General features: G+C 43.4%; 1 protein-coding gene across 3 annotated transcripts; it reads right to left on the reverse strand.

The window, feature by feature from the left end:
* Positions 1-2,121: 2,121 nt before the first annotated feature.
* PRLR (prolactin receptor) lies at positions 2,122-18,318 on the reverse strand. Of its 3 annotated transcripts, none has more exons than XM_060091626.1 (8): positions 18,249-18,318; positions 15,207-15,339; positions 13,629-13,798; positions 8,666-8,835; positions 7,113-7,254; positions 5,757-5,856; positions 5,197-5,266; positions 2,122-3,144 (listed from the first exon to the last, which is right to left on the reverse strand). In XM_060091626.1, exons 1-8 carry the CDS (start codon positions 18,316-18,318, stop codon positions 2,122-2,124), a joined length of 1,878 nt encoding a protein of 625 aa, XP_059947609.1. The 3 variants fall into 3 exon arrangements, with proteins under 3 accessions (XP_059947609.1, XP_059947608.1, XP_059947611.1); XM_060091625.1 differs by having other exon boundaries at positions 5,176-5,266; XM_060091628.1 differs by lacking the exons at positions 13,629-13,798; positions 15,207-15,339.
* Positions 18,319-21,353: the final 3,035 nt, after the last annotated feature.

The raw sequence follows: 21,353 nt of genomic DNA on the forward strand, positions 1-21,353 counted from the left end.
CAATGCCTCTCAAACTTCACTGCGCACATGAATCATCGGGGGATCTTAGCAAAATGCAGATTCTGAGGCGGGGGTGGGGTGGAGATTCTGCATTTCCAAGCAGCACCCAGGTGATGCTGATGCAGCTGGTCAGACCATATTTTGAGTAGCAAGGATCCAGGGGATTGAATAAACTTGGACAACTTTCCCAAACAGCCCCCTCACTTTTAACATGTTGTTTGCATATTGGGAGAATCGAGCCTCAGATTTATTACCTTTGCATTTCTGGAAGCTCTGGCAATGTGTTCACTTTCACACATCAGGCCACTTCTGAGTCCAGTTCCTATCAACATGGACTTATTGGGCTGGAATATTTAACTCACAGAGGGAGCTCAAATTCTCTATGTTCCAGCTAGTGAGTGGATACAGAAATGGATTTGCTGTCAGGTGAAATGGAAATAGAGGCAGGCAGTTCGATAAGTCATGGATGTTCTCTTTAAAATGAAGATCCAGGCTTTTGACTGCTCTTGGAAAGCCTGCCCTTGGAACTGACTTGGGGCTTCCAACTACCATACCCTGGCCTTTGTAGTGTTTCCCGCTAATCCACAGATGCTTGGTTTCTTGGAACTTTTCTTTGGATACTCCTGACGTGAGTGCTCTCCCTGCCCCTGCCAAAATTTTGCAAGTGGATCTACTGGATCTACTCCAGAGAGACACGAACTCCTGGCTTTACTTAAAATGTCCTTGCTGCCCAAGATTGTTCAGAAAAGCAGAACAAGAACCCTCTCTCTAGGACAGCACGTTAGATGTTACCACTCTCCTTTTTCATTGTAGCTTTATGAATATTCACCCAGAGAAGAGCAGAAGGCCCGGAGTAGCCCTAAATTACAAGAGAAGTAATTTCTGGTCTGTGGAGGGCCCTAAAACTCTAGCTCTGTGATTGTTGTTTAAAGTATCCTGGAGATAAAAAGAATCAGCTAAACTATACTACACTGTGTTGGAAACTGAATACTGTCATCTGCTTCATATTCCTCAGTGGGCTTTGGGTTGGTGTGGCATTTTATTCCACAAACAGGGACCGCATATATCACTCTGTACTGTAAATACTCCTTATAACCACATAATGGAAAATACTGTACCCACTGAATAGGTAAACAGCTGTACTGGGAAGGTAGAAAACAGTGTTTTACTTACCTAAGTGATAGAAAAATAGTCTTCAAAAATACATTGTTAAACTTACGGGTTTATATTAAAGTAGAATTTGTATGTACAGTAAGGCAGTACTTCTGTTAGCGATTATCTTTTAAATTAAAGTTAGTCTTTTGGGATTTTCACTAACAGAAGACTAGGGTGTGTAATAAATTATCTATCATGCTGAAATGAAGCAGGAAAACATTTTAGAAGGATTCACCACATGAGACTCATTTGCCTCTTATGTAAGAAAATTTCACTTTCTAAAACTCTATTCTCCAGAAACTTCAGAATGAAATACAATTTGGGCGGGGGGGAATCCATGCTTAATAAATTCAAACTATTTTAAGAAAAAATCAGAGGCATCCTTTTTATTTGCATATTGGCAATGCGTCATTAAGGTAATAGGAACGGATGTAAACAATTTGTCAGGTGTTCTAGAATGCACTCTTTTTTAAAGTGTGTTTAATTTGGTTAATCCTAATAAAATGAAAGAGGAGTGCAAAGGTTAAGCAATTGGTCTTCCAAAGTGGTTTTCATGGCATTTTTCTCCTATCTACCATCTTCCTGTGGTAAACAGTTCTGACTAGTTGATATCCCTTCTGTCACATACCAGATCATGAAAGCCTGTTCCAGGGGATATACCTATTGGCACTGTCCCTCAAGAATACTAAGCAATGTGCTTTTATTTCATTGAACACATAATTTTATAACTGATAGCAAAACGTAACTCTACAAATCACACGAAACTAAATGATTTGTTCTGGAATCAGCTGTTAGAGAAAGAGGCAGCTGGTTGAAAATGGATCGTGAAGACGAGTGACCTGGGAGTTTGGTCGTGTCGTTCTAACCCCGTTCTCGAACCTTCTCTGATAGAGTGCATTTCATGTACACTGTAGTGTTACCTGAAGGAAAATCACATTTTAACCCATCCTTCCAGGAATCAAGCTCTCACTGAAAGGAGTGCATAAAACCTGTGGGATGCAGGTAATCCAGCCCACCGAGCTGGAGTCTGCAGTTGCTCGGGGCCGCGGGGAAGGAGGCCAGGTCTACCTCGGCTGGATTCTGTGGCAGGGATGGCGGGGCCTCCTTGGCTGGTTCTTCCAACGGAGCCAGGTTTTGTGCTCGCCGATCCTGCACCAACACCAGGATGTTGCTCTCCATCATCCGGGACACCTTTGAGTACTCCTTGCCGGTTTCAGGGGTGCTGGTCTTCTCCGCCCGGCCACTGTTCTCGTTTTGTTTCGGGAGCAGTGCCAGCGCTCCATCTTTGCTGACTTTGTGGATCTCCACGTACTCCAAGGGTTTAGCAGAGGTCAAGGGGGTCTTGTCCTGGGGCAGCAGCCGTGCCGCATCTTGGTCAGTCTCGGAACGGAAGCTTTCTGACTCCCCGTGCTCAGCTGCCTTTCCTTCCCCGCCAGTCTCAATGGTTTGTGAGGGTTTTAAAGCATGTGTGTCTGTTTCGTCCAACAAAGTGGATGCAGCACCTGCCGTGCCCAGGCCCAGCTTACACACATCAGCAACGCTGTGGTAAGACGATCTGGAGTAGTGCAGGCTGGAGGGCTGCAGCCAAGGCCACGTTGAAGCTTGGGATCCGCTGGCGTGAGAAGGGGGGATTTTGCCTTCCACGTCTGTGCTCTGAGGGCCTTGGGGCTGGGTAACGTGTGTTTCAGGTTCCTCTGCCTTCCCAGGACCCTCAGGCGTGTGGAATTTGGAGGGCTTGGCCCGAGGCTCATCACACTTTTCAGACAAAAGGGAAGGGCTGTCGCAGCTGCCCCGGCCAGAGTCACTGTCGGGATCCAAGTGTGTGGGCGTCACGCCTTGCCCCGGGTGCTCTTTGGAGTGAGCGGGCACCAGCTGCTGGTCCTCACTGTCATCCACCTCTAAGAACTCCACCAGTAAGTCCTCGCAGTCGGAAGCGGGAGGGAAGTCTTGGCATCCCAGGGCGCTCAGAAGTTCTTCGGACTTGCCCTTCTATTAAAACACAGACACAGGGTAAGAAGGCTGTCAGGTTCATAACATTCCAAATGGACATCGCAGCCAAGTCTGTGTTCCTGACGACGGGCAGGTGGGAGGCGGCCACGGCCTCACAGAATTTCCCAAACGTCAGACGTTTGTGTCCCAGGCCATCTAGAATCACCTCCTGGACTATTACTCACCTAATATTTTTCTTTAAGTCAATTCACGATTTTAACTTAGTCTTTCTCTAAGCAATAATGATCATGAGTTGAATGGGCAAGTAGTATATGTGCATATAATAAAAATATAACTATTAAATAAGAAAAGCTTGGGAAACATCTAAACCCATAATGCTCATGCGTGCACTTGGTACTGGGACTCACTAGCTCTGAAATCTGGTTGCTGGGCGCCTAACTGGCTCCCTCACCCCACGTTCTGGAGTCTGGTAGTGGGAAGTTGGTTCTCATCTTTTCCTTCTCCTCTCCCTTGCTTCTCCCTCTCCGTCCCTCCCTTCACCTCCCATCCCACTCCTTCCTTTCCTTCTGCTCCATTTCCCCTCCCTCCCCTCCTCCCCCACTTCCTGCCAGCCCATATTCCCTCCATCTCCTTCGGTTCCTCTCCTTCCTCCTTCTCTCTATCCTCCTCCCCCACCCCCACTTCTCCTCCGGCCTCCTCTTCTTATTTTCCATGCTTCTCCAGATGCTCTGACTTAGGTCAGGGACTGGTGCCTAAATCTTGGCTCTACTTATTAAAGGGTCTATGACTTTGGATAAGCTGTTCTATGATCCTCAGTTTCTCCATTTGTAAAATGGGAATAATAGTACCCATCTGGGAAAGTTCTTTTGAGAATTAGTGGTAATGGCATTAAAAATACCAGAACTTTTTCTTCTGACACAAAAAGCAGTTTTTAAAAGTCACTAAGTCCCTGTGGCTACAAGGTCAAATTGCGAGCTAAACAATAATGCATTTAGTTAGCTGAGATGTTCATGCTGGGTCTATAAAGGTCAGTGCTAGAGACTGGATAGCAGAATAAGAGCCCAAATTCTGGGGCTCTAGTTCCTGCTCTGATATCTGCAATCAAAGTGAATGCCATCAAGCCAAATTCCCTAGGACTCACTCTTCACATTCTTGTGCTTTTGGCCTCACAGTGGCTGGGGTCAAGTGACAATGTGTAGGTGACTGCTTTTAATTTATTTTTTTTAATTGTTTTTTTTTTTTTTTTTTTGCGGTACGCGGGCCTTTCACTGTTGTGGCCTCTCCCGTTGCGGAGCACAGGCTCCGGACGCGCAGGCTCAGCGGCCATGGCTCACGGGCCCAGCCGCTCCGCGGCATGTGGGATCTTCTCGGACCGGGGCACGAACCCGTGTCCCCTGCATCGACAGGCGGACTCTCAACCACTGCGCCACCAGGGAAGCCCAGGTGACTGCTTTTATATACATCAGTGTTAAGCAGAAGGTCAAATTGAAACTATATATTTCAACCTGCAGAGAAATTTAAAATGTTCTAACACCTCTTTTCATTTGAAACACTTAAATTTAATTCCCACTCGAATCGGTCTAAGTGGGCCCTGGCAAACACCCGTTCCACTGTACTGAGCCAGTCTTAACTGAGCTCTCAAACTGAGCAAAAATTGCAATAGGATATTCTGTTACTATGGCCTTCTGTAAGGAACATTCAAGTGAGAGCTTACACCAAAGTATGACGGAGGGGCTGGTGGTAGGTTCCTCTTTTGTATTCACCAAAATACTCACCCTTTTTCTCAATTGATTATTTGTACAAAATGTTTTTCATGGGGCTTATGAAAAGACCTGATAAACCTAGCAAGCATTCCTATGTGTTTTGAGGTTTTCTTGGCTTTCTTTCATTGCCCTCTGACACTTAGTATCTGATGGTAAGTACCCTCATGATTCCCACATCTTTCTGTAAACACACCTGCTGAAGAGGAGGGACAGCTGGTCAAGGATGGCCGCGCTGACCAGGTTGCACTGATGGGAACTGTGTGCTCATGTGTAAAGATAATGAGTATAGAGAAGCTGATCACAATACATTCTTACCTCTGGCACTTACCTCCAGCAGATGGGTATCAAATCCTTTTATTTTTGGCCCAGGAACGGGAGGGAGGATGCAGGTCACCATGCTATAAAAAGATTTGTGAGATAAGATAAATGACACATATTCTCACTTTGTAATTTTTGAAAGATTAGCGTTATCTCCAAATAGCTGCTACATGGACTATGGTAGGTAGAAGTTAGAGTTCCGAGGCTACGTGAAACTAACCATCAGTGGTGAAGACAATGAATACTTCTAGAGGTCAACATCAAAATGAATTCTGGCTAATTAACTCTGGCTGATTCTGAAATGACTAGGGGATTATTTGCTGTTCTTGCCAGATTTTTACTATTTCACAACTGTGAGCCTCCATTTGATGGAGAGAGCATCAACTTCAAATGTGTCTATTCTACTTTTGCTAGCACTGATAAAAGTTTTTCATGGCGAACCCACTGCAACTAATGGCTAAAATGAGGTGCTTGAATTATCTGTAGGTTTCCATCATTTTTGTATTGTCTTTCTTGGCCATTATCCCTGACAACCGTGATTGGGATGAGGGTTGATAGACAGTGAAGTACCTGTAGCCCTTCAAAGCCACTGCCCAGACCATAATCAAACAGATGACAGCAGAAAGAATGGCCACAAAGATCCACACGGTTGCATCTTTCATCGAGAAGTCTAAAAAGCAAACAGCCAGAAAGTTTTGATCACATACAGCATCATTAAAAACAAACAAACAAAACAAATCAATGAAACTTATGAACATAAGTTCTGCCCCTCCACACCTTTTCTGATTTGAACATCAATCCAGAGTAACAGTAATGATAGATTTAGTTTGTTCCAATATTATTAAATTTTAAAGTTGCATATATTTTACAGTACTCTAAAATTTTCAAAATCCTTAAAAATATTATTTGATTTGATACTTATATAGGAAGTCCAAGGGTACATGGTCAGTTGCAGTAATAATAATTTAAAAAGCTAACATTTATTAAGTTCTTAGTAAAAGCCATATGGTGTTAAGCTGTTTACATACATTGCCTGTATGTAAAGATGAGGAACTGAGACTCTTAAGAGTGGTTTACCCAGAGGCATGTAGCTATAAAGTTGCAGTTTGGGATTTGAGCCCAGGCCTTCTGCCTCTAGACCCTGTACTTTTATTTAGTAAGAGTCAGGGCTGGACTGGATGTACACTCTTATGGCCTGTAATTCGGTGCTCTTTCCAGTATGCCAGTGCAAGCCCTGATACTTTGGCCAGGCAAGTCGTCACAAGAGCTAGGCTTCGCCATGCAGTTCTGGGCAAGACTTCTAACTCCACTGACCTTTAGTTTCCTCCCTTTCAGTTCCTAATGGCAATTCTGTTTTCTCTGAACACTTGAGACGGTTGGGAGGAACAAACGAGGTAAAGACTTTGTAAACTGTCAAGTACTTGAGAAATGCAAATGATTAATTCCCTGTAGAATGCCAGCCACCATGTTTAATGGCACTTAAAGAATTGGGTGCCTTTTATATACTGTTCCTTGACTAAGAGACCAACATGTAATTGTCTTCAAGGACTGAAAATCAATTCACGCTTTTCAGATGGGATAGCGCCTTACAAATTTTGGGAGAATTAGATGATAAACTTGAATGATAGGAATGGGGCAGATGGGGAGGGCAGAATGACTGACCTTCAAGCCCTCTGAGACATTTCAAGCCCATGACTGCAGACTTATCTTAGAAACTGGTCCTCACTGACAGTGACCCAGGGAGCAATGCTATACTTCCAAATGTCTTTGTGTTGAGTAGAGAGCTGATAAACTCACCTCTACTCATTCTTCTGGCTAAGACTCAAAATAGTTTCTCTGTTAGTAGTTACTACATACAAATTTACTAAACTCATTCTATCTTAAAAATATTTAGGAGTATAAGCAAAAGGGAGCCAAGACACTCACCATTAGGTATCTGGATGGAGCTCTCTGGGCTCCACTCACTCCAGAATCCATGGTCTGGCTTGCAGTGAACCTGGACAAGGTATTTCTGTCCTGGATATAAGCTGAGAATCTTAAACTGAGTCTGCTGCCCAGCGAAATGAGTCTAAGGGAGGGCAAGGAAAACAGAAGTCACTCTGTCTTGTGTTACGAAGAAAGAGAGTTTTTCTTTAGGCAGTAAACTATTGGAGGAGTGAGACCAAATGATCACACTTAGTAAATACCCTGTTCACACCATCCCACCCTCTCAGCCCAACACTTCCTCCAGTTAAATACTGCTCACACAAAAATCAACAGGCTTTCTATCTCTCCATTGGGAACTCTACTTTAGAAAGACAAATGTTCTGCTCCCTACACCTTGCTTTCTAAATTCTACATTATGGAAGGTGACTAGTTAATAAAATTGGAAAATTGTTCTTTTCTAAACTCTAATAAAATAATTGATTCAAGAATCATTCACTGATGTAAAGCCACTAGGTGGAAGAGAACTGGGATTTCATGAACCCTGAAGCAATTGTGCACAAATTAAACAAGACTTTACAATCAAGGGATCAAGATGTGATCTCCCTGATCCAGGGGCCACTTTTAACATCATTTATGGTAGGTTGACCAGATGGTCTTTGTTTCCTGATATGATGGAATATGAAGCATATATATCACCTCTGAAGTTTTCTTGCCAAAAATTGTTCACCTGGAATCTAATCAAGTCTTTAGATCTAATGTCTGGTTACAGGAAATATGGGGACAGAGAAATTGGCTAAATGACCTCACAAAGAACTAATCAGACAAATGCAGAAGGTGGGACATTCTATGTGACAAGTGACCCAGTCTCCTGAGCACGTTGAGAGTGAAGGGATATATCAGCCAGCCACAGTGAGTGATCCTGGAGTGGATTCTGGTTTGAACAAACCAGCTGTTAAAAATATTTTTTTTGAAGCAATTGGGGGAATTAAAATATGGACTGGCCATTAAATGATATTAAGGGATTCAAAAAGATGATATTAAGGAATTTCAATTAATTTTCTATCTGTGATCCTATTATTTTGGCTATATTTGGAAATATTCCCTTTTTAAAAGAGACATATACTAAACTATTTAAGAGTAGATTATCATAATGCCTATAATTTATTGTACTATTTGTTTATAATGAAGTATTTAAAAGTGAATAAAAATGCCATTAGCCATAGACTGGTTACACTGAATTTTTTTCCTTCCACCTAGTGCCATTTAAGTACTCTCACAGATGTTAGATCTAAGATATCCTGAGGGAGGTGGGTTGAAAACCTGGCAGAAGTGGCTGTTCAGTTGCAAGGAGCTAGTCATGGGAGAGCTGTAAAGATGAGCCCCCATCCATCCCAGTGGAGGGGAGAAGGCCCTTCCACACATGGGTGGGTAACATCAGCATCAGGAAGGCAACATGGTGGCCCAATAATTAGGGGGCATGACCTATTCTCAGTTGGGATACTTCATCTTTGCCAAAGGACAGGGTTCCCTCCAAAAGCTTCTGGTTGACTCACCTCCCACTCAGCTGCTTTCTCAGGTTTTAATCGAATTTCATACTGGAGTGTGAGCCAACCAGATCTTACATCAACCAGGGTGGGTGGAAACCATTTTATCCACAGATATGGTTTTCTGTCTTCTGGCTGTTTTAATTCCAAAGTCAGGTTCACAGGAGGGTCTGGTTCAACTGTAGATATGAAAGAAACTCCATATTTAGTCAAATATGGGTATTTGAATCCAGAACTATATGACTTAGAGGCAGATCTCTCTACCTGTTTTCTCTCCATGGTTATGAGACACTTGGTATTTGATGTCACATTCCTTTAAGTACAGGTCTGTGAACGCCTCCTTAAGAGTGAGGTGCCTAGGCCATACTCCCCAAAGCAATCTACAGATTTAGTGTGACCCCTATCAAATTACCCATGACATTTTTCACAGAAGTAGAACAAATAATCCTAAAATTTATATGGAACTATAAAAGACCCAGAATTGCCAAAGCAATCCTGAGGAAAAATAACAAAGCAGGAGGCATAACCCTCCCAGACTTCAGACAATACTACAAAGCTACAGTAGTCAAAACAGTCTGGTATTGGCACAAAAATAGACATATGGATCAATGGAACAGAATAGAGAGCCCAGAAATAAACCCATACACCTACGGTCAATTAATCTTCAACAAGGGAGGCAAGAATATACAGTGGAGAAAAGACAATCTCTTCAGCAAGTGGTGTTGGGAAAGTTAGACAGCCACATGTAAATCAATGAAGTTAGAACACTCCTTCATACCATGCACAAAAATAAACTCAAAATAGGTTAAGGACAAATATAAGACATGACACCATAAAACTTTTAGAAGAGAACATAGGCAAAACATTCTCTGACATAAATCGTACAAATGTTTTCTTAGGTCTGTCTACCAAGGCAATAGAAATAAAAGCAAAAACAAACAAATGGGACCTAATCAAACTTACAAACTTTTGCACTGCAAATGAAACCATATACAAAATGAAAAGAAAACGTACAGAATGGGAGAATACATGCAAATGATGCAACCAACAAGGGCTTACTTTCCAAAATATACAAACAACTCATACAACTCAATATCAAAAAAACCCCCAAAAACAACAACACAAACCAATTGAAAAATGGGCAAAAGACCTAAACAGACATTTCTCCAAAGAAGAAATACAGATGGCCAACAGGCACATGAAAAAATGCTCAACATCACAAATTATTAGAGAAATGCAAATCAAAATTACAATGAGGTATCACCTCACATTGGTCAGAATGGCCATCATTAAAAAATCTACAAATAACAAACACTGGAGAGGGTGTGGAGAAAAGGGAACTCTCCTATACAGTTGGTAGGAATGTAAATTGGTGCAGCCACCATGGAAAACTGAATGGAGGTTCCTCAAAAATCTAAAAATAGGGTTGCCATATGGTCCAGCAATCCCACTCCTGGGCATATATCCAGAAAAAACTATAATTCAAAAAGATAAATGCACCTCTATGTTCATAGCAGCACTATTCACAATAGCCAAGACATGGAAACAACCTAAGTGTCCATCAACAGATGAATGGATAAAGAAGATGTGAGACACACACACACACACACACACATACACACACAATGGAATACTACTCAGCCATAAAAAATAATGAAATAATGCCATTTGTAGCAACATGGATGGACCTAGAGATTATCATACTAAGTGAAGTAAGTCAGAAAGAGAAAGACAAATACCATATGATATTACTTGTATGTGGAATCTAAAATATGATACAAATGAACTTATCTATGAAACAGACTCATAGACATAGAGAACAGACTTGTGGTTGCCAAGGAGGAAGGGGGGTGGCGGAGGGATGGAGTGGGAGTTTGGGATTAGGAGATGCAAACTCATATATCGAATGGGTGAACAACAAGGTCCTACTGTATAGCACAGGGAACTATACTCAGTATACTGTGATAAGCCATAATGGAAAAGAATATAAAAAAGAACATATATATATGTATAACTGAATCATTTTGCTGTGCAGCAGAAATTAACACAACATTGTAAATCAACTATACTTGAATAAAATAAATTTAAAAAAAGAGTGAGGGCCCTAGGGTGCTGGCTTGCCTTACCCTAGTCTCAGTCCTGCTGGCCAGTCACATTTTCTCCATTCATTTCTTACCTCCTCAAATCAGTCTCCACTACAGGTGAGAGAAAAGCGAGTGTAACTCTAATTGACTTGGCATTATACCCTACAGTTGCCTAAAAACACAGCTTTAGAAAATTTGCCACTAATCCTAGTGGTTGTATGTTACTAAGTAAATACCTAAGAAAGATTGTTTTATATGGACTTACTAAATAAACATCAGTTATTTAATATAAGTTTTAATTTGAACACAAGACTGAGAAATGCTGATCAAAACATCTTTGTACAAAGGTGCAAGTAAAATGTTCAAGATGAATCCTTGAAAGCAAAGTTTCTCAACCTCAGCATTATGTGTATTTTGGACCAGATAATTCTTTGTGGTAGGGGCCTTCCTGAGCATTGTAGGACGTTAGCAGCATCTCTGGCCTCTCCCCATTAGAGGCCCTCTCTCCCTGTGTTGCAAACATCAAAAATATTTCCTGCCATTGCCAAGTACCCTATGGGAGGCAAAGGGCACCCAGCTGAGAATCTCATTTCAAGTGTCTTCAGCATAGCTAAATATTTCTCAGTGACAACAATGCAATCTATTTCTGAGAGATTATGTGCCAATATCTTGTACTGCAGGTTATCACTGGATGAGATTCAAGCTGGTAGACTTTACTGTGGTTAAAACTGCGTTGTAAATGAACTCTGTGGCCTGTCACCAAACACTGTATGCTGCAGGGTTATATGAGAATTCCATGAACACTTCTTTCATTATTTTGAAAAGTATGGCCCAACACATTCTTTCACCAGAGAATTTGTTTTCCAGAGTCACTATGAATTTGATCCACTCATTAATTTCACTTTTTTTTTCTTTTTGCGGTATGCGGGCCTCTCACTGTTGTGGCCTCTCCCGTTGCGGAGCACAGGCTCCGGATGCACAGGCCCAGCGGCCATGGCTCACGGGCCCAGCCGCTCCGCGGCATATGGGATCCTCCCAGACCGGGGCACGAACCCGTATCCCCTGCATCGGCAGGCGGACTCTCAACCACTGCGCCACCAGGGAGGCCCTAATTTCACTTTTTAAACATACTACTTTTCTTTAGTGATCCCATTTTTGTTTTTGTGGATAATCTTCATTACAGCAGTTGTACATTTCAGAACTTCTCTTGCTTTCACTGTTTTGACTTTAAATATTAAATATTTTAACACTTGAGGGCAGAATATTTGAGGACAAGGAAATTTAAGAAAGAAACTATGAAAATGGAATTATTTGGTGTTTAGCATTTTAAAGACTTCATATCTCAAGTAAATTTATATGAATGGAATTTATTTTATTCCTACTTGTCAGTGGGGTTACTTTTTGATTTTCTTAAGCTAAGATCAAATTCTGTTTCTATCCCCATGCTCCTTGCAATAATTTGCTGGGGAGAGACAGAATTCAAATGGGTACCAGTTGCTGTTGGAAGCTTTTCTAGTTTTTAAGGATCAATCACTGATAACACGCCAATGGGATGATATACAGCCCGATACTTGAGAGTCCTAGCTTGATTTTCCTTGTTGGTTGGTGTTAGGTAAGTCAGGAAGACTTGGGTGACCTTGAACCTAATTAGCTACTCCTTAGGTTAGCTAAGGCCAAGCCATCTCTTGTCCTAAGCCATCTCTTGTCCTAAGATCCCCTTTGTTGTCCCTGCTAAACCATACAGATCACTGCAGTTATGTCTCATTGCGCTGCAGCTCAATGTTGATCACACAAAGCAAGAAGCAGCTCTCAGGTCGATTTTGCTTCACTTGCTAATGACTTCTCCAAACATCATGGTTGTGATCCTGGCCTTCAGCCTTCTGTTCCAGCAGCACGATTTACTCCCCAAATTCTTTATTTTGAAAAGAATAGCTCCAGTTGCCAAGAAACATATGTATATTGAGAATTGAATTTGGGGCAAAGCAGTTTGGAGCAATTCCTGTGGGTGGAGAAGCAGATGAGACTATTGTAAGAGCTGCTACTCCACGAAGCAGCTCTGTCTTTCAGGGAGAGAAATCTCAGAAAAGAAATCCCAGCTTGCCAAGGGAGAAGGGGACATCGGTCGCAGGGGGAGGGCTGGAGAGAAGGATTGATAAGGGAAGCTAAATAGAACATTCCTGTTGGGTGCAAGGGGATGGGAGGAAGGGTCAAAGGAAGGCATAAGGATTTTACTGTCTTACCATCATAAATAAAAATTGATTGACTCAGCCATAAAAAAGAATGAAATAATGCCATTTACAGCGATATGGATGGACCTAGTGATTATCATACTGAGTGAAGTAAGTCAGACAGAGAAAGACAAGTAGTATATGATATCACTTATTGTGGAATCTAAAAAAAGGGTACAAATGAACTTATTTACAAAACAGAAGTAGAGTCACAGAGGTAGACAACAAACTTATGGTTACCAAGGGGGAAGGAGGGGGAGGGATAGATTGGGAGATTGGGATTGACATATACACACTACTATAGATAAAACAGGTAACTAATAAGGACCTACTGTATAGCACAGGGAACTCTACTCAATACCCTGTACTGACCTATATGGGAAAAGAATCTAAAAAAGAGTGGATATATGTATATGTATAACTGAGTCACTTTACTGTACAGCAGAAACTAACACAACATTGTAAATCAACTATACTCCATTAAAAATTAATTAAATCCAAAAAACTGGTTTAAAACACTCAGTTGGCAAGGATGGTGTGAATTTTCTCATCTTTCTTTATGGGAATCTATCCATAAGTCCAGAAGACTCAAACTGAGTTTGACTATTGGTAGATTCATATTGGAGTAACAAATTCCTCACCAATCATGCTTCCCCTTACCTATGTAAGTCACGTCCACGTAACGTGGATCTGAGGAACTGCTTCCCATCTGGTTCGTGGCGTTTACTGTGATGATGTATATCGTCCATATGGAGGTGTGCTTCTTGTTAAAGTAGCAGGAGTTGGGACCACTGGTTTTGTAGTCTGGACATTCATGGGTGAATGTCTCTCTGTAATGAGTAATATATTAGGAGTCAGTAAGAAAGTGGTAAAAAGAGTCTAGTGTTTTCTTAATAGATCAATACCACTGGATTCGGGGGAACAGGCATTCCAGATGCAAAAACCAGAGCTCAAGAAGGGCTCCCCAAGTTCTTCTGCCCTGCCCATGTCAGCTGGGGGTGACAAAGGGAAGAGAGTGCTGGAGAGGGGGTGGCAGGGTCACATCAGAGCCCCAGTGACTCTGTTTCTCACCAACCCCTCCTGTCTACAGGTTGCTGTGGGCTTTGTGATATATGCCCCCTGCCAATAAACACTTGAGTTTTCTGTGGCCAATGCACCGCTTTCCTCAGGGAACCACCACTGGGTCATCTCGGGGCACTGGGACTTTCCCCTGCACATACACACGGGGTGGCGGGGAATGCACAAGGCAGCATTTATTGCACATATGTTTTGAATTACATTTCTTTAAAAAAAGATGAAAGGGGATACAAACTGCAGTATATTTCCAATTACACTAAGTCAGCCACAGAGAAAAGTGACTCTGAAAGGAGACATTTCAGGCCCAAGAGGCTCCTTAGGCTGCTCACATTTAGACTTGGGGGCCTCCACGCAAGACTCACCACAGAGGTGTGCAGGCTTATTCCACTTTGCTTGCCACTTTGAGTTCCTGGGATCTGTTTGCCTGACACACCTTTGGGTCCCAGAAGGGATGGCAGCTTTGTGTAGCACTAACTGCTGTCACTGGGAAGTGAGCCAGCTGTTTCTACTAGTCAATGTTTTCTTCACTGGGGAAGGATACAGCCGTCCCTGGATTTCCAGGAGGGTCTCATTGTAACGGTGACAAACTCCTTGTCTAGAGATCACCCTGTTTACTCTGCACTGCAATTTTAGCTCCCAATATGCCTTCTGGGAGATCATAGGTCCATGGATTTCCTAAGGAAAACACCTCATCTTCCTTTTCTTGTAGGGCTTGTTATTTTCTTGCACAAGAAACAAGTTCGAAAAGCTAATGTACCACGGTTGTCAAAGATTACGCGATAATACTCTTAGGTTACAAAAATAATGATTACAAAAAATGATAAATGGCACAAGATTGATAGATAAGCATCTAAAATTAACTAGCACTTAGGAAACACTTATATGTGACCTTGGGCTACAACCTAAACTTACGACAGGCAATGAGGGCATTGCCGGATTGTGTCGCCAAGGTGGTGGCTGAGCTTATGCGCGTGAGGGAGCTCGGCAGGGACATTAAGAGGAAGATGTGGACGCGTATGTTTGATTCCCTTCCTCCAGTAGCAGGAGCCTTATCAGTGTCCATTCGGGGAAGCGTGGCAATTAACCCAGAGTCAGTGTTCCTGTGGCCCGGAGAGTGAGGACACCCAGGTGCGCTTTGCTAGGAGAGAAGAGAACGTTTACCCTTCCTTGTGGTAAGTCAGCGTGTAATTGGTAGGTAATCCTCCATCTGCCCCAGGCTTCCACCAGCAGGTGAATGTTTCCTTTTCGGGAGAACGACATTTAAAGATCTCAGGTTTTCCAGGAGGTGACTGTCCTAGAAAAAGCCAGAAGCCACTGGCGTCAATATTAAGGTCTGTTCAACTCTTTGACCATTCTGCTGGTGACAGAAGCAGATTGATGGGGCCAGGCCAGTGATGAGGTCTCGGTGGGAGTAGGCCTAGGGGTGGAGGGCTCAGAAGTGTCAACATCCAGCAACACTCCTCTGTGGGCGTTGCTGAAGTTGGCAGGACTCAGAGAGAGAGCTTTGCGGTGTGTGTGTGTGTGTGTGTGTGTGTGTGTGTGTGTGTGTGCGCGTGTGCGCGCGCGCGTACTGTGAGATGGAGATACTCCACTATTGGATGCAGTTTCAACAACGGTGAGCATCAAGAGTTCTAGGGATGCATATGCACTGAGAAGGGGGATGTGGCCTTTCTATACTCCCATGGAGTCTATGGGGCGGATACACAGCCACAGCCCCATAAAAAGAATTCTCCCCCAGGCACAAGCATCCTGTGGTCATTTGCTGATCCAGTGCTCTCTGGACCTCTCCCCTCTGGCTCACTAACCACCATCTTTCTGCCATTCCCACACAACGAGCCCAGCTCTCTTCTCTTGTTCTTTCACTGTATCACCGAGGCTCCCCCTTGAGCTGCTTCCTCCCCATCTTCTCTGTCCCTTCCTTTTCCCCTTCACTCTTCCTTGATTCCATTCAGCTTTTTCTTTTCTTTTTTTTTTTTTTTGCGGTACGCGGGCCTCTCACTGTTGTGGCCTCTCCCGTTGTGGAGCACAGGCTCCGGACGTGCAGGCTCATTGGCCATGGCTCACGGGCCCAGCCGCTCCGCGGCACGTGGGATCCTCCCGGGGCACAAACCCGCATCCCCTGCATCAGCAGGCGGACTCCCAACCACTGCGCCACCAGGGAAGCCCTCCATTCAGCTTTGACCTCCGATTCAGCATCACAGCCTGGCTCCCCATCCTCCCTGCCTCCATTTCCTCATTTGGGTTTTTGGTCCCTTTTCCCTTATATTTCCCCCTCTCTCCCTGGGTCTTTATGGGTAGGAGGCATGGGAGCTCCTACAGGTGGCCGCTCTTGCGGTTACTAGCTACCACCATTATCTAGGAGCTGTACTTAGTCCCAGCTGGAAGCTAGCAGGGCTGAAAGAGCTGATGTGGAAAACCCGATGCCAAGTGGATGAAGCTTTTGAGCTCCCTAGTCCCCAAAGCCCTTGGTCAGCCGGGCCCCTCTTCTTCTCCTTATCTGTCAGGTCCAAAGAGGGAAACAGTGGCCCTGGTGCTGCTGGGCTGGGGGGCCCATCCACAGCGAGCCACGTAACCCCAGGTGGTGTTTAGTTCAGGAAATCAGGAGTGGAGAGAAGAGCTTCCAGGTGGTGGTCCCTCAGCCTCTGGGGCTTCTCTGTTTTCTGCCACACTTGCCCTTCACCCCTCACGCTGGCTCCCGGGTAGAACTGCTAGCAGGTCAGAAAGAGCAAGTTTGGAGGAGAACACAGGTGGGAAGACAGGGCACTAGGCAAAACTGCTGTAAAGAAGAACTGAATGGAATGGGACGATGCGGTGCACAGGCTGGGGCCGAGGTCACCAGGCTGAGTGTCACCCGGAGCCCAGCCACCTCCCAGCCCCCCGAAAACGGTCCACGCCAGACAGCCTGGGGTCAGCTCTGCCAATGTTTGTAATGTTGCTGTCCTCTAGGGAACATTTCTTCAGGGTAATTTCACAGGGTGAACTGATTTTTTGTTTGTTTGTTGTTGTGGCTATAGGGAGGAGTATGTGAGGTAGAAAGGAAAGTGTACTTTTAGAAAAGCACAAAATTTATGGCTCAATGATGGGCATATTTAGAAGCCAATTAAGGCCACTGTTGATTATCTGAATACTTAAAATTTCCTTATGGATTATACTGATCTCTGTGGTCCTTTTTCTCTGAAAGCTTCTCTCTCTCACATTTCACTGGTTATTAATAGTACCTGGAGGAAACTCAAAAGAGGAGGGTAAAGTTGTGAAATTATAATTAGTTAAATGTTTCTTTCACCCACTTTAGAGGAGATGGTTACAGTGAATGGACTGTCTCACTATCTCTGTAAAATGCACACAAACACAGGAACAACCACAGAGGTACCACACACAGGTACACACACACACACACACACACACACACACGCTCAAGTACAGCCCATATCAGAAGGACAACCACATACCACAGAGGAATAATATACACAGCTGCATACTTGTAGAAGTATACACAAGTACATACACAGGTACATACACAGAAATATACACCTAAAAATGTGTACACAGACAGGTATACACAGAGAAGCATTTGCAATCAGGCACATATAGGGAAGTTAAGATATACACAGGTATACAAAAGTATACACACCCAGAAATAGGCAGCGGTAGACACACTGAAATGTACACACACAGGCTCACACACTCTAGTTTAGTTGTGAATTTCATTTCCCCATAACAGAGTTGGCTGTATACCCGTTTCCCACCATGTAACAGCAATCCCCTTATAACTCTTTACAGGTTTTCAAAGATTTTTCTCATACACCTTTTCATCTGAGGTGGAAGAAACATCACTATTCTCACTTTGAAAATGTATAAATCCAGAGAGGTTAGGTAATTGGCTCAAGGTTGCACAGCTAGTAAGGGACAGACCCTGAACTGAAACTCTGGTCTGTTTGTTGGTAGAGCTCTTTCCCTGCACTCCCAGAACAAAGACGGAAGTCAGAGCATAGTGACAGGATTTTGCATTAATTGCATTCATTCTTTTGCATTCATTTTTGCATGTCTTAACCCCCAAAATATTGTAAATAATTTAATAGCAGCAAATGGCATGGACATTTTCATTTCTCGTAACTTCATTGCAAGAGGACTGTGATGGATTCTCCCCTCCTCTCATATAAACACCCCAGGGAATGAAAGAGAACAGGACAGCCTCTTACTTACCATTCAGAAGGTTGGTGTTGAGAAACAGTAGCAAAATGAAAACCACTGTGGATGCCACATTTTCCTTCATGTTGGCTCCCTTCTCTTTCCCCAGGAAATGGATCAGAGGTTCACTGAAAGAGGAGGCACAGGCAACTTTTTTGAAAGGACAGTCTGGTTAGGCACAGGCACCACTTTACTCTGGGTGTTTGCAACTGATTCTTGCTCCTTGCTGAATGTGAAGAACAAAACAGGAGGAAAGGAATGTAGGAAAATGTGACAAGGATGGCTTGGCTCAGAAGCATCGCTGCACACATGCTGGGAAAAATGCCACCACCAGAGGTCATCAGATGACAGCGTTCAAGGGCAGCCCAGCAGCAGCTGGCTCTTTGCACACACCCCAAGGAAAAATTGTTCTCTTTGCACCCCACAGTCACCTAACGATAGATCACCTGTTTTACGTGACATAGATTGTATTCCCTACAAAAGAATTGTGCTGGGAGGGCTTTGATCCTCCAGCCAAAATTAAGCCAGGCTGAAAAAGTCAGTGCATTCAGGTTAACTCCAACCTGGCCTCACGGATGCCACCAAGTAAGGGGGGCTTCGCCTGAAGGTTCAGGTTGAGAAGACTCTGGAAGCCTTCTGGGCTATGGGCATGGCTGTGAACGATGCAGTGAACTCTAGTGAACCTCCTCATTCTGGGAGTGCAGGGAAAGAGCTCTCCCCTTTGGAAAAGCCCCATAAACAAGAAATGACAAATCCCAGTAATAATTCAAGTCCCTTGGGTTTGAAGAATTAAGCAAATTTTGAACCTGCAGGGGTTGAGAGTTTTGAGAAATTTATTATTATATTATTATTTTTACCCTTGGAACAACTTTTAAAGCCTCTAAATGTCCTTCTAAGAAAAAAGGATTTTAAAAGACATTTGGAAAAGGCTCATTAGTCTTTTTGGACTCCACACAACTCTCGGAAAACAATAGATTTGACGAAGTAAGTGTAAATTCTTGGAAACCCGTGGCTTACATTTTCCCTTTAAAATTTATGGGATTTTTTAAATCAGGGGAAGGGCATCCAGGGGCAAGGCTGCCCATCTAGGGACGTTGGAAATGACTGAGTGCTGTTTGATGAGCCCTGAAAAGACCAGCCTTTGTCCATTCCTCCTGGTCAGAGGGCGGATCACCATCTGCCAGCCTCACACCACCTCACAGACAACTTCTCGAAGGCTTCCACCTGCTACTGCTCCCTCTGCGTTGTACTCAGAAATAGAAATCTTAGTGACAGTAGAGTTTCGGTGTACACAGCCGCCATCAAGTGACTCTCTCATAACTGGGGCTCCTGGCTCAGTAACAACTCCTGTGAAGTAGCCAGTATCCTGTTCTTTGGGGACCTTCTAGTTACTTTTTCAGGATTCTTTTTGAATATCCTCCCAGGTTACACGTTCTAAGCCACCTGCTCTATCTAACCCCTCAGGGTCATCTAATTAAATCAAGATGCTAAAGGCTCATAATGGGTTTCAAGTCATTCCTCCTATGTATGGAACATTTATCATGGGCCAGGCACTGTGTTGAGTGTCTTTAAAATTTTTTTTTTCAGCTGTGCTGCACAGCACGTGGGATCTTAGTTCCCTGACCAGGGATCGAACCCGCACCCCCTGCATTGGAAGGGCAGAGTCTTAACCACTGGACTGCCAGGGAAGTCCCTGCACTGAGTGTCTTAATCATCCAAATTGCACTGAGCCCTTACAATACCCCTGTGTGTAGCATGGGCTATTACAATCTCCCCTTTTTTAAATTTAATTTTTATTTTGTATGGGAGTAGGTTCATTTACAATGCTGTTTCAGGTGTACAACAAAGTGGTTCAGTTATACATATACATATATCCATTCTTTTTCAGATTCTTTTCCCGTATAGGTTATTACAGCATATTGGACAGAGTTCCCTGTGCTGTACAGTAGGTTCTTGTTGATTATCAATTTTATACATAGTAGTGTGTATATGTTTATCCCAGCCTCCTAATTTACCCCTCTCCCCAACCTTTCCCCTTTGGTAACCATAAGTTTGTTTTCTAAGTCTGTGAGTCTGTTTCCTTTTTGTAAATAAGTTCATTTGTATCATTTTTAAGGATTCCACATGTAAGTGATATCATTTGATATTTGTCTTTCTCCATTACCGTCCCTTTTAACAGAAGAGGAAATGAAAGTGTAGAAAGGTGTAGTAAACTGTCAGTTACGTGCCATTGGGAGAGAGGAATCTGGCAAATCTGAGAGTGTCTGATGAATCATACTCATTTGTGGATAGTGTGTGATGAACATGCAATTATTCCCCATTCTATGGGGGAGACGGTGGAGACCACAGTGACTGAGTCAAGATGAACAGCACCCCAGCCTGGAGCAGGTGTGGAGTCAAGAGAGCCAGGACTCAGTGAGCTCAACCGCCATACTTGTGCCTGAGGATCTCAAACACTGTTGTTCTCCCTAATCCAGCTTCACTGGATCCATCTAGACCTGAAAGAGTTTTTTTGTCCTAAAGATCTATCTCAGCCTGGCTTGGGGATGGGAATTCTACCTACTGGCTGAAGAAGTTCTATAATATCCTTTTATTGAAACTTCCCTTCTCTTTTTGCATCAAAATACTTGAGATCAACTGCTATAAATCACACCTTTTGGGCGAGGTCATGTGCCAACTAAACAGCTCTTCCAAATCAGGGCTCCACGTGTTTTGAAAAAGAAATGCCTGGATGGGGAGCAGGGTGGAGCAGGCAGGAGCAGATACTTTCATCACTTATGCTTCCTGGTATGCTGGTCCAGGCTCAAAGAAACTCTCTTAAATAAAGTTTTCCAATAAAAATGATTTCAGGAAGCATTTTATAAACTAAAAAGAAATAAGCTCCTCTGGGATTTCCTAAGGTATCCTGGAATCTGTTGACTAGCCACAGGTAGTTTCTGATGCCTCAAAACCCCCATGTCAGGAAATTGAACACACTCATAGTGGTCTCATTACTGTGTTTCAATGAGTAATGATTCCCAACTCATCCTGAAACTGACTCTCCAGCAGAGTAAACACAGTGGGGTAAGTAAACCTTCAGAGAGAAAGATAACCCCAGCTGCCCACTTTGCTATGCTGACT

This window comes from Mesoplodon densirostris, chromosome 3 (genome assembly GCF_025265405.1).
Source record: "Mesoplodon densirostris isolate mMesDen1 chromosome 3, mMesDen1 primary haplotype, whole genome shotgun sequence".
Taxonomy (NCBI): domain Eukaryota; kingdom Metazoa; phylum Chordata; class Mammalia; order Artiodactyla; family Ziphiidae; genus Mesoplodon; species Mesoplodon densirostris.